At 35.8% G+C, this 18,665-nt stretch overlaps 1 protein-coding gene across 3 annotated transcripts in view; it reads left to right on the top strand.

The window, feature by feature from the left end:
* Positions 1 to 18,665, top strand: part of ADK (adenosine kinase) — a 287,218-nt gene that overhangs the window by 73,636 nt on the left and 194,917 nt on the right. For all 3 annotated transcript variants that reach the window (XM_065842920.2, XM_071811816.1, XM_065842921.2), the window contains exon 4: positions 7,845 to 7,923. In XM_065842920.2, coding sequence (XP_065698992.1) covers positions 7,845 to 7,923 — 79 coding nt within the window. The remainder of the gene's footprint in view (positions 1 to 7,844; positions 7,924 to 18,665) is intronic.

Here is an 18,665-nt window from a genome sequence, read left to right as displayed (position 1 = left end):
TAAATTTACTGTAGTAAAATATTTCTCTCTGCCAGGTGTGAGTGTGCATTTGTCCTTTTTTGTCAGCTCTTTACAGATAGCTTAATATGATTTGCACAAGGAATTTAGATAATCTAATTTGTAGCAATGGTAAAGTCTAAGATCTCTTGATGACTGAATACTTGTAATATTAAAATATTCTTGGCAAATATTCTGTTTAACAAATTTTCACTTTGATATGAGCTGGAGTAAGTCGATGCTTGTGAAACAGCAGTTTCAATTAGCATTCACTAAAGATTTCCTGACAGTTAACACCTGGTCTGTACTGCGCCAAGTGGGAAGCATCTATTGCAGTCTCGTATGATTACTGCATAATTAGGATTATGATCTCTAATTTGCTTTTTGTAAATCTAGTTTTATTTTCAAAACCAGTCTGTGTTACTTGTTTTCCTGCATTTTTATTGTAGGGCAAAGTTATTGATGGTAAAAGGATTAAGAAGTATACTGCTTTCTAATATGAAAACCAACTTGCCCTTTCATTGGCTAGTTAGCAAGGATATTTGGAGATGAAGAATTTACTGGTAGGTCTCAGCATGTATTCTTCCTATACTACTTAAAAGAAACAAACAGAAAATGACACAGTTTTTTTTGAAACTAGTACTCTTGTATACAAGCTGCCAAATGTATACTAGAAACATCAGGAGTAAGTGTAGTTTTTGTAATACTGCTGAGAAATAGCGAAGGAAATTCCCTTGTTCCTTAGTGCTCCAGAACACACTGTGGCATATCCAAGGGTGAATAAGGTAAATGCAACATGTTTTTCCCTGCCTGCAATGTCTTTTGATCCTTATTTGCTATGCGTTAGGGCAGGGAGCTATTTCTGGCTACAGTGTTTTGCAACAAATATTATGATGCAAATCCCTAGATTTTTGAGTCTTGGCTGATCATTTGGAAGATTTTCCAAAAAGACAGTGAGGAGAAACCATAAACTTGTAGTGAATTACTGAACTGATGTAGTGAATTATTGAACTGATGGAAATTTTTTAATAATATTTCTGATTAAGTATCCTCAGACAGAACTTTTAAAACTGTTTTCATTAGAAGTTTACTAGAGGGAGAGAAATTTTAGTCTTGTTGACTTATACTGTAGTAATTATATATAATATACATTAATGTTTTTGAAGATACTCTGAATATATGATGTGTGTATATATTTGTAGTGTTTAGTGACAGTTTGAATCGGAAATGTATCTAACAGTGTAGTTTTTCTCCTAGTTTTCCTGCAGTATTTCATAATAGCAACAGTAAAACTTGCCTTGTGGTGGCTAATGCTTCTGTCTATAATCGTGTACGGTTTTGAGATAATATAGAGTACGAAGATATCCAGATAATCTGGAATAAGCAGGGCTTTTCAAGAACACTAGCATAAATTTGCTTAACTTTTTGCTGAGAAAAGAAAAAAAATACTTTGCGAAATGTCTTTAAATCATGATTCTTAAGAGCTGATGTTTTAACCTTACATTTGAATGACTGTTACTTTTCCCATCTTGTTTCAATATGCCTAAATGCAAACACATGTGGAAAATGTTCTTTTGGCTTTTATCAAACTGACATTTAAGTGCATTTTTTTCAACCTCGCTAACATTTGTGGTAAAATATTTCAAAGCTATGAATCTTGCAATTTGCCTATGCATTTTTTTTTTTCTTCTTTCATATATTAACATTTGGTACTCATAATTCTAACCTGGTTGGAATTACTGGCTTTTTTCATTTGCTGGTTGTTTGGATGAGGTGATTAGGAAAATACTTTGTGTAATTCTGGTTTGCAACAGTAAATACTTTCATGAAGAGTCACTGTTTTGTGAACTTTAGTAAATAAAGGAAAAAAATATGATAACCTTCTATATTCATTTGAAACAATCGTATTTCTAACACGTTGAACTTTCTGTCGTGTTTTATGTCCATGGTGCTAACCTGACTCCAATACTTCCTTTTTAGTATGTTTCATTCTTCCCCTTTACTCCCCTACCCATTCCCAAGCTCTTTAATTCTGTGCCAAGCTAATAAGGGGAAGAACTAGCTCTGGGTAAAGTCAGTCATTGCCAAACAGCTGTTATACAGTTTTCTCATGTACCTCTGTGATTGCACCTCATTTCTAGAGAGGCAATATTTTTGCTCTTTCAGGTCCAATTTTAAGTAAGAACAACCGATTATATCTGCATCTCCATCTTAGCTGGTTATACGTCAAAGATCATGGATGAAATAGTTCATTTATATCACTGCCCTTTATAGGCCTTAAACTTTGAACACCGAGTTGTACAATTTAGAGAAATTAGGTACACTCTTTAAAGTTAAAAATAAGAATTACTTTACTTTTTAGCCACAGTATTTCTTCTTAAGTATTTCCCTTTTATTTCTGTTTATTATTAAACCACAAGGCATTATTTTTAATGTTTGAATCTCGAAACTAGACCTTTTCCTTAAATATGAATTAGATTTCACTTAGGGTCAAATTCTGAGGGCTTCGGCTTGCTTGCTAACACTGGCCAGGCCAGGCTGGCTGGCTGCAACATGTGCCCCATCTGCCTGCTGGTGTGGCTGCCTGTGTTGGCTGGCGCTGGCCCAGCCGCTGATGAAACTGAGAATGTGACAGACGACAGGCTTGTCCAGATGTATGCATAAGTACTTCTGCCATGCCCTGCAAAACAATCAGGATGCACGTTTGGCATTATTGTGTTGATTTATTCCTTGAGGGTTTTCTTAAAAAATGGAAAGAATATTTTGTACCTTTTTTTGTAGTTTTACTGAGCTTTTAATATTATTAAAACAGCTTTATAATATGATGCTCGCTCTCTCACTTATTTTTTTCTTTAATTTATGGAGTGATTTCATACACATTCTGACAGAGGTTACTTAATTTGAAGATTTAAGTAGATTTAAAAAAATGCAGTTGAAAGTATCAAACATCCAAGTGTCAGTGTATTAGTCTGGTTCTCCTCACAGATGAACATTTAAGCTATTGGCATGTCTTAATATGACTACTTCTTGTGACTAAAAATAAATCTCTGGGAAAGGTGTCAGAACCACCATTAATTATGATTTTTAATTAAAATCTAATTAAAATTCATCCAATAGCTTGAAAACATACCAAATCCTGGTCTGCCTTCTGCTCTAGAGGGATCGACAAAGGCTGCCTCCTGAGCCCTAACTTACTCCAAATATAAAGAAGTTACTTATCTGCAACTTGCAACCTTTTGTTGATTTAAGTGTTTTTGAACATTTTTACAACACCAAACAAAAATGTAAAATCCACTGGAAATATTGTGTTATTGTTACACAAAATAACCAGATTTTTGTCTGATGTTCAGGCTGTCATTAGCTGGCATACAAAAGCAAAAAGGGCAAAAATAATTTTTCTCTGTTCCTTAGCTGTTTTTTGGCAGCTGATTTTTTTTAAAGTGTAGCTCCCTGCTGATGGATGCTATTGAGTACATCTTAGGTAATAAGCAGATATATTAAAGGATATCCAGGGCAACACACCCTGCTGAAAAACAAGAGATTACTTTTCTCTGCTTGTTGCAGATAAGTAGCTTCTGACATATGCGTCAGAAGTGTTTTTTCCTGGTTGTCCCTATATATAAGACAGTTAAATGTTGATATTCTGTGGCCTTTTTACTCTTCGAAATAGTTTCCTTGCACTCTAAGTTGTGTCCAAAAACTTAACAGCATTACTCGATTTGCTTTATTTTTTTTACTGCAGCTCTGTTGCCTTATGTTGTCTACCTTCAGTTCTAGGGGATGTTTTATGTACTTATTTTTGTTGTCATTTTGGTTTGGAAACCATGGTGAGCCAAACAGGGCTGTATTTGTTACTGTGTAACACGTAGCAAGAAGATAGTCCCGGCTCAAAAAAACCTCAGATTTTGTGTAAAAAGCAAATCACAGGAGATGGGTATTGATCCAGCAGAGGACTGCCAGCCATTAGGTCGGAGAATAGCCTTGGGAAATCACATAGCTTTGCTGATGATGTGTTTTAGACATTATGGTGAAAGATAGTCTGAAGGAAGATTTAGAGTAGATTTGCTAATATTCATAGAAAATTCTAGTAACTGGACATTGAATGATATCATGAGTTAATGAGAGAAGAGGCATTTTTGTTGACCGCTTTGTGCCTGGGGGCTGTATGTACAGAATGAAGGGTGGGAACACTTTGCAGGGCCTTGAAAACATCAAGAAGTGGCTTCTGCTTGAAATGGCTGAGAAGGGCCCAGCAGAGGGGTGTGGAGAGAGGCAAGGCTCAGAGGGATAAGCCCACACAGGTGATCTTCGCAGCTATTGGAAGAGATCAGATATTAGGGTGAGTCCATTTATCTATACAGTACAGGAAATCATGCTTTCTAAGAGGTGCTATGAGAAGAAATAGTGTGAGCTTTAAACTTAGTTTGGTAAGAGGACACAGAGAAGATGAGTAGTGATGCTCAGGTTGTGAATGGTTTTTGCGACAAACAGGTTGTGAAATTGTCAGCAGTGATATTGGGATGAAATTCTAACAGCCGTCTCCAGTTTGAGATGTGACATACATAAAAGGAGTCTGTGCCTTTTAAAAATAAGCCTTCACCTCCTATAATGTAAGGAGGTGGTGTATATTAAAAAGAAAATTTATATTTATTCTCATTTTTGTTTCTGTTGTTTTATAAAATAACTTCTTCAGTTACCACCTTTATGCTTTTTCATTATTTTAAAAGCTGTTAATTCTGTCAAAAAGGAAGGTAGTGAAAAGGCTGACCTTTCCAGTATCAAGTTCAATTAAGAGTTGATACTTTTTTATAAAGGGAAGGGGAAAAAAAAGGCAACTGACAAGTGCTTATTGCCTTTAGTGTAATTGAGCAAAACATGAACATATCCTCTTTGGTCAGGGCTAGAGCTGATCAGCAGTATCACAGCTGAAAACATATGCTGCTGCAAAGGCAAATTTGTTTCTGTTGAAATACACTGTAATGTGGTGAACAAATTCATGATACCAAAAATAGGGACCCATCTATATGGTGCTGACTGTGAGATTTATTGTTCTGTTATTTAAGGTAACGGTGTGTTGCTGGGTCAGGAGAAGGGTCACAGTTCTCAGATATAGCACAGCCTTAAGAAATACTCAGAAAGATCAACAATTGCAGAAAGTCAAACAAAAATATTATTCAGTCTTGCTCATAAGGTTCTAATTTTCTTGAATTATCCTAAGTGTGATAACAGCTGAGTCCTGAAGCACACACAGAAGCTCTGTTTAGCATTCCCAGGCCTCAGAGCAGTTTCTACAGTTGAACTTCCTTCCTTAAAATGGAGAGTTTTATAAAAGCAAATACCATGTTTCTGAGGCGTGCTGGAATGACAGTCTTCTCTTTGCAGGTCAGACGTAGAGCAGACAGTGACAAAGTCAGTGTTCCCATACTGCTTGTGCCATCTGCTGACGTTTTGAAAAACGTGCATCTAACTGTTCATTTTCTTAAGATAAAAAGCTATTTGCATTCATAATTTTGAGGTCATGCTTGATACAACTTGGTTATCAGGCTCTGGTGGATTAAAACAACACAATTTTTATTGTCCTTTTGATGTGTCATGGAAAATGACCAGCAAAAATTACTTTTCTTGCATTTGTACAATTTGTTGTATTTTATAGAACAGACCTTTAGTGATGTTGAGTTTACTATCTTAATCCGAAGAAAAGGAGTTAAGTCTTTTAATATTCAATCTGAAATAGTGAAAGACAATGGACATTGCCTTATACTATTAAGTAATTGTAAAATATTTTGTTCAGATTATTTTTTAGATGACATAGCTGCCACCTTGAAATCTTCATAATAAGGACAGTATTTTAAGGCTGTTTCCTTCCCCCGCCCCAAAATTCAGATACTGCCTCTTTTATTCATTCAAACTACAAGATGAGTATTTAAATACATACTCATCTAGATTTAGAGCTGCTAATGTAGATGATCAACTACAGTATACTAAACTTATTAGGTATAACATGCCATTAAATAATATGGACATAAAAACATTAGATGTGTTTAGATAGAAGAATTAAAATATCAATTGGCATGTAGAAGAATACAAAAATAACCATGTGATTTGGGCAGTACATACTGAAATTGATTGAAAAGTTAAAATGTCAATTAAATTAAAGAAAAACTATTTCAAAAATACTTAATTGGTTCATGAAGGTTTGTATGTCTTTGAGAAGCAGTTATTAGGAGACCTGTTGTGTTTTGTTTTTTCCCACTCTCAGCTACTTGCTGTCATTTGAGGTTTCAATTGCTTGACATAGAATTGGTGGATAATTAGTAGTGTGGATAACCGTGAAAAGCATATGTAGCAATTTAGTTCTTGGTTCTTTCTAGTAGTCTGCCCATTGGTAGTTTGCTAGGGTGAGTAGCTCGTTATTCAAATGTATTAAATGGAAAGTACTGTAGAAATAAAAATGCACTTATTAGGAACATGGTATTGAAAAGCAAATCCTTTTAAACAAACAAGTCATTATTTGACAAGCCTATGCTCAAAGCCACTGTTCACATGCTATGGGGAGATTGGGGTTTTGAGGGGGAGAGGAAGGGTAGGGTTGACAGGTAATATTAGTTTTTCACTGTGTCTGAAATAGAGATGTGTCACTGTTTTGAAAGATGCTAAAGGTGAATACAATAAAATATGTTTAAATACATCTAACTGGGCAAGCTTCATTTGTTAAAGGTAAACATCTAAAATTAATACACTGTAAGAGCAAACCTATGCTATTAATTAGGGTTGACCTCAAGGTCATTTTGAACCTCAAATGTGCAAACAAAAGTTATGGTAAACATTTTAACTTGCCTGCAGGAGTACTTCCTTCTGAGTCTCTCTTCTCAGGTTGTTAATCCTGCTGTTTAATCCACTCATTTTGAAGTATATGTAGAACTTAAAGGCATGAGACAGTATTTGTGCACAGCCTCCCTGCAGTCTCCACAACTCGCTCATATAAGTTTCCTTTTCTGTGATACTTCCCTTAACTACATGCAGCCTGTCACAAGAGAGGAGAAGGCTGTTTCTTAAGCTGTAGTGTACTGTGATCAGAGATGCAGAGACTACCCTAGACAAGAGTGTCTTTACAGAACTCTATTTGAGTCTTAATACTAAAGTTCAATCAGAAATATGAGGGTAGCTATTTCCATTAAAAGATTAAATTTTTGTTTTCACATTCAAGCCTGATTTTAAACTCCTGAATGTTACCAGAGAATACCATATTTTCATAGTAGTACGACTTGAAGGGTTTGAAAGCTGTTCTGGAGACACTTGGCTCTTCTGTTACCAAATTCTCTAGTATACTAGTAGATTTGTTCGTAAAACTGACTCATCTGTCAAAATGTACTACTTCATATAAAAACTTAAAACATAGCACCATTGTTTGGATCAGCTTAATTTTGAAATAGACACTAGATCTCCTCAGTCTTCTCATTCAATTTTACATTCTGTTTCTGTCTTTAATGAGGTAGAATAAGTATCTAAATGTCTTCATTTATATAATTTTTCTTCAAGCATATGTTTTTATCAATCTAACAGTTTATTGCAATCAAGCTTTTGCTTCAGATAATGCTTTTTCAGATATTTGCTCCACTTGTAACTTAAAGCTAAAGGACTCAAGGTGATGTCACACCGCTTTGTAAATTGGAGAAAATCTAAATAGATGTTTCCAGCTTGCACCATATGTAATGGTTATAAAAATGTATCTGAATTTCTTGTATTCAAAAAACATGATGTTATCTACTTCTAATCGTCATGCCTTCTTTTGAAAACAAACAAAAATTGTAGCATTTAACTTTTTTTTCTCCACCTTTTTTTAACAGATTTGAAGAACTTGTGAAAAAGTTCAAAGTAGAATATCATGCTGGTGGTTCTACTCAAAATTCCGTTAAAGTCGCCCAGGTTTGTTGTTCTTTAAAGAATTATTAATAGCTTGAAGTGTTGAGTTTGAATCAGCTTGATGCTCCGTATTGTCTGTGTTTATCATGAGCACTACTGAGTGGATGCTTGTGATTCTCTTGCTCAGACTATGCTTGTATTTTTTGACATGATTTATTTTGCGGTTGTGCTCTGTACCCTTTTCACACACTTTCCGTTATGGTTATAGTTAGATGACTATGTACCTGAGAGTGGAAAAGAGCATTTTAAGGCTCTTGTCAAAGGTGTACAGTGGAAGGATAAGAGTCAAGGACAAAGTCTTTAGCTGCAATTAGTCATCTTCCAAAAAGGAGAACAAAAATCAGAATGGATAAACAGAGTTGTTGTTGTTGAATCTCTTTGCTTGGAGATTTTTAGAACTTACTAGGATGAGTTGAACAACCAGGTCTAAATTTGAGGTTGGCTCTGCTTTGAGTGGTGGGTTGGACTAGAGGCTTGCAGTGGTCCCTTCTAGCTTGAGTTGTCCTGTGATTCTAACTACATTTCTTCTGTAAGAACTTGAAAGTTTGTCCATAAAACACTGAAATATAAAGCTTGTTTTATACAAGTATAATTTTTTCTGGCTGTCAGCATGATGAAGAACAGTAACGATGAATTTGGTTTCAGGTATACTAGCATTTCTATAACTAAAGTATGCCTTTTGTCACAATACTCTTAAGCATGTACCTGTACGTATATTTTTAGATTGTGATAGATGTACAAATCCTATAAATAAAAATATGCAGACTGTATTTATAACCTTTTCATTAATGATCCTGACTTACTAACTTCCAGACTTCATATATATGATCATTAAAACTTACTGCCAGATAGCTTTAAATGCACATTTGGAAGAAATTAACTTCTAGTTTAACAAAGGTTGCCCCTGCCAGTAAAAAGGAAAAATTCATTAGAGTAATAGTTGCTGCTCCTTTGTACAAAATAGTTGCTGCTGCTTTACTAAGGCTTTCATTTTCTTAACCCCAAAATGTCTTGAAAATATTCATGATGAAAATATTTCACAACAGAGAGAAACCTAAGTTGCATGTGTTTTATTATATGGAGCATTGTAATTCTGAAAAGGTTTTGGTTTTCACATACAGAGAGCTCTCAGAGCCTTTTTTATATATATATACTATGTGGTTAAGCCAATTTTTTGCTTCTGATACTTTGAAAAAACTTTTCATTAGGAGAGCTCAAGTTATTGGCTTAGTTCTATGTCAGTGTGACTGTTGCTTGACCTGTGGGGATGGTGTAGAGGTGGCATGCTGTTGATCTCTTCCATGACAGCTGATTCGAGGTCAACTTTTTGGAGGGAGTTCTGCAACTGTTTATTACTTCAGAGGCATGAAATTCTGCTTCTATTCCTACATTTACATTGAGGAAGTTTAAAAACAAGTTCATATGGTAGACTCAGAGTTTCCAAACTTTGAAGTGTTCTAGAAGCCCAGGATTTTATTTCCATTTCTCCTTGCAGTGACCTATTTGACGTCAGCTAGTTTATTAGTCTCATACTTAACTGCCTCTTAATCTATCAGTCCAGGTGCTGTTCAATAATTATACTATGAAGAACACAGAACGTATATAGAGTCAATGCAAAAGAGGAAATTTAAATCAATTAAAAGTAGGGATTTCTATGTCAATGCTTCCTTCTTACGGTGATCAGGTTCTGTCTGTAAACTTTTCCCTTTACTGTGTCTCTGAGTTGAGATCCTCGTTCATTTCCAGTTGCCATCTGGAATTGTATTTGTCTCCAGAAGGGTTGTCAACTCCTAGGTTTTGTTTCAAATAAGATTACAACTTCAAACAGTTGTGCATGAATAATAAAACATCACTAAGAGGCTTTACAAAGAGGGATGGGAGGCTGAGAGGGGGAGAGAGAAAAGAGAATTCTGGAAATCTTGAAAAAAGCTGTTATTCTGTAAGATTTAGCAGAAGAAAAAAAATGTGATGATAGAAAAAACAGTTTAAATGTAAATCAAAAATTAAACTAGAAATTCTGGAATAATTTTTTCAGCAACTTTCATTGGCATATTGGAGAGAATAAGTGTGTAAGTAATCTTAGATCTGGATAGCTTAAATATATATTTATTTGTTGTAACTAATGGGTGAAAGCAAAGGCTGATTCAGGCTGCCTGACAGGTTGTTGAGAAATTAGAGACCAATAAGTTAATTCAGGGCTCAGAGGTGGTTACACTCTAAATGGATATGATGATGTGTGGGGAAGAAATCCTAAGAATACAGCTCTTATTAATTTCTCAACTTGTGTTACTTTATGGGAAAAGCTTGAAAAAGTATGCTAAAACCTGGAAGATAAATACTGCAAAAGTCTGTTTCAACTGTTCAGAAGTTGGTGAGAAATAGTGGCATGTTAGAGAAAAGCATCCTTGAAGCATGACTGCTGTGGAAGGGAAATGTCTGAGGAGAAGGGCTGGGAATGGGACAAATGGCCTCAAGTCTGGCAATTGTCTTTTTAGAAGTTCATTTCTGAGCGGGAAGAGTGTGTTAGTAAGAAGCGTAGCAGGAAAATTGGAGAGCTATTAATAAGTTTATTGGAATAAAAACCAGAAGAATTTAAGAAGTAACACATAAGTAGGGTCATTGAATTGTTTCAAATAATCTGCTTCTTTTAATGATTAGAAAAGCAACACTATGTTGGGAAAAAAAAAATACCCAAAGGCAAAATGTGTTTAAAAAGGAAAAATGAAACTGTCATATGCTTGCTTACATGGTGTATGGCAATGATCACTTCTGTTATATGTGCTCATCTCTTTTGGTATTTCTTTCGTATCTGTAGAGATAGTGAGATTGACTCGAGAAAGACTGTATCTCTGTTCCCAAAAAGGATAAGCCAACTTCTAAAAAAAATAAAAAAGAAAGGGGAGAGAGGAAAAAAAATATAGTCTTAAAAATACTTTATCATGTATGAGAAATTTGAGATGGTAATCACAGAAAGAGGCAGTAGGAAGAAACTCTGAATTATGAAGAAAACTGGGAAGAAAATGAACCTTAAATCATGGGGTTTTAAACTAAAATGTAAAGCATCATCAGCTGTAATGGAAATGAAGATTTTAGAAGTTTACAAGGAATTAACCAGAATTGCAGTCAAGCTGTGAGGTGTAGAATTAGATTTATTTTTTTCCCTAGTATGTTAACAGAAATGAAAGATTTGAAGTGCAGCTTTGAAGGAAGAATTTTGCTGGTAAGTTACTAAAGGGTATCTTGGTATCTTTTCACTATTGTCTTGCAACAGAGCAGAAGTGGAGTGCGTGGCAGGCTGCAGGACTGAGCGGTGGGTGGAGGGGATTGTGAGAATCAAATGCGAAATTTTGACTGCCCAGAGTGGACATTATGTGGACAGGGGATTTCAGCAGGGTCAGAAAAAGAAAAAGATCTGCATGTAACAGGGATATCAGAAAAGATTATTTATTTTTTTTTTTTTTTAATAAATGCTTCTAATGTACAATGGAGAAGACAGATTTTTGCAAAATGAAATGAGGAAGCAGAGTCAATATATATTAAAGAGAAATCTCCGTAAAAGGAAAGAACAAATGAAAACATATTCTGTTGCATAAGAAATACAGCAAACTGGAATAAAAATTGAGAGGATGGAAGATAAATGATTAAGGGCCGGAAGCCCAGACATACCACATTCTTACTTTCCAAAAATATATTGTATAAGTGTTTTCGTAAGTACAATAATATTTTTTTTTAAATACCTTGAAGTGGTGAGAGGGAGTACCAAGAGCAATATAAAAATAATGAGGAGCAGTACTGAAGCCACTGAGATGGGATGTTTATGTTGAAGTTCTCTAGGATATGCAAGGTGTTAGAACATATACTGCTCTTGAAAAGAGTGAGGAAGTCTAAATTATTTTGACTTGACCTAACTCATGTTAAGGATGAGGAGGGAGGGAGGCAAAGTGATTGAAATATTCCACAAATGACAGTAAGAGGCATAAAAATAATTCCTTAATGATTTTAAATTAACAGCAAATTATGTCTTGGAAATATTAATTCATACTAGGAAAGGAATAGTGACAGAAAATTGGAGAAAGTGCAGACAGAAAAACAGGTGAGGGAAAACACAAAGCTGAGAGGGTAGAAAATAAGTAACCTGGAAAGAGAAAAACAGTATAAAAATCCCAGTGTTGCTCTGATTCTGCATCCTTCACTGTCCCATCCTTGTTTTTTCCTCACCAGTCTGCTTTTCCTTGTCTACTCTCACCTTTCTTGGGTGTAGACTTTTTCACCTGAAAGACAAAAGGTGGCTAACTAGACCATAGTTACTTCTAAGGCCTTAAGGAAAAGTCTTACTGAAAAAAGTGTTTTCATTTAAGACTTAGTACTGAGCAGAAAGATAGGCAGACCGTAAAGAATGGGGAGAGGGGAAGTGCAGTGCAATAGAGAAATCAGCTGGGATCCTGATTCCCAGTAGAAGTGCAAGTAATGCACTTCTAGAGGTGCTGCGTTACTATTAGACACAGTTGTTGGGATTTTTTTATTAACCCACCAGTAGGGAGTGTTAATAACTTCAAACTTTGCTGTATCAAGCAGTAATTAATGAGGCGTCAGTCACCAAAATTTGGAAAAGAAGGACTAGAGATGATGAACTGAATTGTAATGATTTAGTTTGTGGAACAGAAACTGAAGTTTGACTTCCCTGTTTACTTTAGTGAATTTGGCGTTGGTATTATCCTTTTAGGCTAACTTTTCATTTTGCTTTGTGTTTAAAGTTGAAGTTATGCTGCATGCTTACGAACAGGAGGGAGAGTGGGGGTATTGAATTGAATCTGCAGTGTGCTGCTCTGACCTTTACTTGTCTCATTAGATTTTGGCTTTATATCTAATATGATATGTGACATCTTGCTTTAATCTGAGCTCTTGCAATCCCTCCAAATGATTGGATCCATTATATTGCATCTATAAAAGATGCATACATGTAACTGCATGCAGTCCATAAATAATGTATTGTTTTAGAGTTCTGCCAACAAACTAAATTCAGATTTCTGGAGACAGTATTTTACTACTTCTCAGCTTCCTTCTGTAATTTTAATTAAGACTTTGTTTGTCTAGCGACAGACCTTGTTCTGAAAGAAAAAAGTGAATCTTTTAATAGGTCTGTGACTTTAAAGTATCTAAAACAGCTTGCAAGACAGGGCAATTGTTGCTGACCAGGCCATATTTTTATGATTCTTATCAGTGTTTATTTTGACTTTAGAGTGCTGAGGTTAGAACTACAAGAAGTAGTCTTTGAAGTTTTATCTTTCTAACTCAAGTGCTGGATTTCAAGTCTAACTTGATAGAATTTTATAACTTGGATTTTAAACCTTGGCAACAAACAGCATATTCTTAATTTTGTGGAAGTGTGTATAAAGAATACCATGTTCTTCATCCTCAGAACTGGTGCTTTTAGTCTATGCTAATTTTCTTATTAGAACATTTTCATTCTAACAATTCTGCTATTGCCGTGGGTCTAACTTAGCAGTTAGAGTGTGCTGTGTTCTTCTGTTTTTTCATACTCAAAATAAGTGTGAAATTTTCATTTGTTACTAGTGATGCCATGTGAACTTGGAAGAACATGGCTTGACACATTTCACGTTGAATTTGTAGGACTGGAAGATAAAAGAAAAACATAAGTTACACTTCTCACAAAGCTTTCATATAGATACTCTTGGGACTTAACAATAATGTTTTTATAATAGACACCTCAGAAAATGGTAATGACTCTCTGTTTTTTTTCTGTACCACCTCTTGCTATATAATAAGAAGTTTGGGGGTTTTTTGTGATTGTGCAACTTTTATGCAAAAAGCCTACATACTGATGTTAGATACTTAAAAGTAGTTAGGTTTTAAACTAGAGTATGTGTTTATTTACTCTTAATAATGTGTTGATTGGAATGCCTTTTAAGTGAGGGATGACACTAAGAGAATAATATGATGCTAAATTATGTGGAGCATTTGTGTCCCATGTTCTGTACACCAGGAAAGTAGGACAGTTTCCCAGTTTCAAGGTCTTGTAACTTCATCCCGATTTTTATTCTTCAATGACTAACAACTTGTTCTGTTAATCTGAAGTGATAGTGCTTTTTAGCATTCTAATAAACCCATGAGTTTGAGATTTTCATTTTGAAAAATGAACAGATCCATGCTTTTTTATAAAAAGCAATGTGCTGGAGGCTTAGATGTCTTTTATAATGAATTTTTACTATTTGTTATGTAATTAGCCAAACCTTGGCTTTATTTGAAACATATTCCTCTACTGCATCTTATCATGCTTAATCCAAAAATAGTCTGTAAGATTACATGTCTATATATGAAAGATACTTGCAGGCAGAACTTCATTTTTTTTTAAAGAATATAAGCTGTAATCTTGTAAACATATAACGAGCTCATTTCAACTGGTTCCATACTTTTAAAATTAAATTTGTATGTATCTACAAAGCAGTACCCTTGGCTAAACTTTACTCATTGTATGTAATCTATGAAGTCCATCACACGTTAGCTCTTCAGTGTTCAGCCATTTAGTGATTTCCTCCTTACTTTCTTATTCTATACAAATAGGCATATAACTGTAATGAATTTAATATTTTCCTCACTTGTGGAAATGTCTGGATTACTTCTGTACAATTGGTTAGACTGAGGCATAGCAGGAGGAAAGGTTTGGCTGAGAGCTGGCCTCCAAATGCATTGAATACGCATAACTAGGAGAGAGGTAATGGAAAAGTTATCAGGGAGGTCACCCCAAACAAGCATGCTCTCAAATTTTTGGTGTTGATGCAACTTTTCAAGATTTGTCATTGTTTTATGGAATCCATCTTGACATCAACTAGAAATGTTCCTGTTCTGCTTGTTGTATACTTAAATTCACTTATGCCACAAATACCTTTCTCCAAAAACTGTTTCTGAGACAGTGCTCCCATGTGCAAGGAAGTCCCCTAAACAATCCTTTCCTCCCACAGAGGAAATGGAGAATGTTTAGCTCTCTATCTTTCTGTTGACCAGAAAGATTTTTCAAGATTTTCAAGACAAGTAGGTCTGTGCTTTCTGAACCATTTTGTCAGAATCTTAAATTCCTTGGAGCTTGTTTTGGGCTCTTATGCTCAATATTTCTCAAACAGCTTCATTACATCCACCTATTCAGATGGGCTTGATGGCACTAGCAAGCATGCATTTCCAATATTTTCAGTAGTTCAATCTAGCTTTCAAAAAAAAAGTATGAAAAAGCTCTCTAAACAATCATCTGTTTGGTATGTTTTAATAAACTTAGGGGTACAGCCTCACCTGCTCTGCCAGAAAACAATCCCAAGGCATCTGTTTTCTCCTGTGCCAGCTCCCCATGTTTCTGCCATGTTATGCCTGTGTAACATTGCACCAGCACGGTCTCCTGTCAGCGACAGTGCCGGCACCCTGTGCTGTCCTGTAAGTGCACGTACCTGCTGCTCAAACCTGTTCGATGTAGAATATGATAAAACTAAGAAAGAGTTAGGATGTATAGCTAAATTTTTCTTGTTCACACCTTGCTGAAGTTTATATGCCGCTAGTCAGTAAACTCAGTCTCTTGAGCATCTATCCCCAGTGCCATGGCCGATACTTATGAGTGAGACTCGTTCTTGGTGAATGAATAACAAAACACACATCTGTGCTGGCAAATATGGTTGTTTAATAGTCTCTGGAAATACAATGGTTCTTCCCACTATTGCAGTCACAGTGGACAGTTTCACATATCAGTGACATCAATTTCCCAAGTTATATATTCTCTCAAGGGCACTCTTATCATTCATGTGCTTTTCCAAATTAGCCGATGTCAAATAGCAGTGATGTGTCTGTGCTTCTGACAGAACAGATAGCATTTTCTTTTCAGAATTATAGCTTGCAGCTTGGGAAACTGGTGTAATGCCTAACCTGATGGGTACAGATATCAGAGAAATTCTGTAATATTTGAGAGCTACCTAGAATTTTTTTGAAGCCTTAGAGAATATTTCTAGACCTTTTACTCTGCTGTACCTAAAAGCAATTTCAAAACTTTATTCAGAGCTACCTGGAACAGTTAAAAAAAGCAAAACCAAACTACTTTATCATTATGGTAAACTCTGCAAAATTTTGAGTAAATTTCGCCCAGGTTACAAAGCTCTGTGTACTTGTTATGCTTTTATGTGCTTGTGATGGAAGCCCATACTTTTTTTTTTTGTATGGTTACGGGTCAGATGTTGGAAGTCAGATATGCAGCAGTGTGCCAGAGATCTTAACTTTTCATGGATACTGATTGCGAGGCTTTATTCTTCACACTGGTACTGGCTACGTATTAGGAATAATTGCATAGAACTCCCTGGGAAAATAGTATCAACAAATACCAAGATGGTCAGAAAATGAAAATCCAAAGAATCTTTGGCTTTTTTTTTTCTTTTTAGATTCTACAATGCCAGTGCCCTAAATTTGTCCTCTTGAAAATGAAGCAGTGTCAGTTACATTACTATCAGTCTACAACAGACTTTGTTATGAGACAGATGGTAACTGTTAAACATTGCAAGACAAATGTCCTTATGTGCATCGCTTGGGCATGGATATGAGTGGCTGGCTGCTGGTCACATGGACTTGCCCGTTTGATGCAACAGAACCACAACCACATGTTTCTTCAGGTCTTGTCCCTGGCCAGCAACTTCAATAGGATTGTGGGAAGAATGTGTATGAAATATGTCACGTCTGAAATCACTTTAGAAAAACAGTAAAAAGAACTGTACGATCTCATTTCCCCCTAAATCCATTCAGATAAAACCTTGTTTGAGTGAGCTTCAGAATTCATATGCAGCCCCTGTTCATCCATCCAAAATTGTAATTTATTTAAATGATTAGAAACTGTTTCCATATTCCAGAGTCATCAAACATCACTCACCCACATGGAATCAGAAGGCACTATATAAACGGTAGCAGTTGGCTCTTCCTGGGAATGCAGTTCAGCTGCCTGCTGCTTGACTCAGCTTCCATGCCTGTTAAACTATGCTTGCACTATGTTCTGGAATTGTACAGATTTGTCAGTCTTTTGAAAAGCAACAAATGAATTTGGGCTCTGTCCCTAAGCTAATGTCTAGCTGAGTGAGTGGACTCAAAATTCGTTGATTTTTGTTTTTTTGTGTTTTTTTTTGTTTTTTTTTTTTTTCTTGCCGTGAGCCAATGCCACCTCTAACTTGTAAGCCATGCTATATATGACAGCAAATTTAATTAGGACATTCCCTACTTTATGCTTATCCTGAAAATAAAGATGTTTCTAGGTAACGCAATAATTGGCGCAGGCTGAGATTTATCCTGAAGAAATAAACAGCTGGAAGTATCAGTGAACCACATTTAGGGTACCTGGTTCCAAGTGTGCCATGCTGTGAGCTCTCCAATATTTTTGTACATGGAGTGACAGTGGGACTTTGTCAGAACCTTGCACTCCATGAGGCTGTCCATGCAGCAGTGGCTGACGGCACTCTAGTAGTTGACTGGCGGTTACTTGACTTGTTCCCATTAGTTGACACGGAAAGGAGAATGACTGCTTGATTTGGCAATCTCAGAAGAGAGGGTAAATCCCTGTGCTTCACTGATTAATTTGGCATGCCACTCAAGTCTTGGGAGCTCAGGAGCTGTTTTATCCTTAGCAGCTCAGTAAGTTACATAACTACATCTTTAACAATTAATTAATGTTAAATGATGTGATACAGTGGGGAGTTAATTGCCCTGGAAATCTGAAATACCAAGTTACAGGAGTTTCTTGCACATCTCTAGAACACTTGCTGTTGAAGTGTACCTTTTTTTTTATTCCCCGCCCTCAAAACAAGGATACTGAAAATCTTGCTGTTAGCCAAGAACTCTATGCAGGTTTTATAATATTCCCGGAGACCTAGCACTTTCCACAGAAAGTTTAAATATATCAGTGTAACTTCCTTGCACATTTAGTAGATATATTCATAGTTTTGTTGCCTAAACCTATTCTTTTCTCTCTTTCAATAACTTGTGCTCAATCCAAGTGCGTATATGTCTCATTTAATACTTCTGAGTTCTGAATTTGACTTTGCTGCTAACTTGCATTGTAGCTGTATAGTAAATGAGTGTAACTTTCTCTTATGCATATGATGGAGATGATAGTGGCTATCAGAATAGAAATTTAATATAGGAATTTACCTGGTCCTTTTAAGAATGCAAAGAGATAAGGACTGGTAATTTGACTGGTTTATCAGGAGGTACAGTAGTGCTTTTTTTTTCAGGCCTCTGAGCATGGTTTCAAAGAGACACACAGGATTGCTTTACCAATCACGTCAGCGGACTGTGTTTCATTGGCCTTGCAGTGCCTGGCATTGTGTGCTGTCCTTTCAAAGAAAGGATATGGGATGACACAGTGAACTCCCAATAAGGAAGTCTTATCCTAAGACTACTCCATCAGTAGTTGACTTACACCCTGATCCGTTAGAGTTGACCTGTAGGTATTACTGGCATATATGTCCGGTCTTTTTTAGAAGAACGTTCTAGAATTTGACCTCATTGATATGTGTTGAGTTTCACGGTTGAATTATTCTTGCTGCAAGACAGTATTTAGGCGGATTATCATCTTAAACACCTGTAGGAGAATACCAAAATATTGACCCCATATTGCTGAGGTTGTGTTCAGAACAGTTGCAAGACCTTAAAGGAAAACTATGCCTCTTGTATACTCTGAATTAGTTAAAGTACAAACACAGGTGCAAGAGCTC

The sequence above is a fragment of the Patagioenas fasciata genome, chromosome 8, assembly GCF_037038585.1.
Source record: "Patagioenas fasciata isolate bPatFas1 chromosome 8, bPatFas1.hap1, whole genome shotgun sequence".
Classification (NCBI taxonomy): domain Eukaryota; kingdom Metazoa; phylum Chordata; class Aves; order Columbiformes; family Columbidae; genus Patagioenas; species Patagioenas fasciata.
The sequence above is the reverse complement of the archived record's forward strand: the minus strand, read 5'-3'. Positions and strand labels throughout refer to the sequence as shown.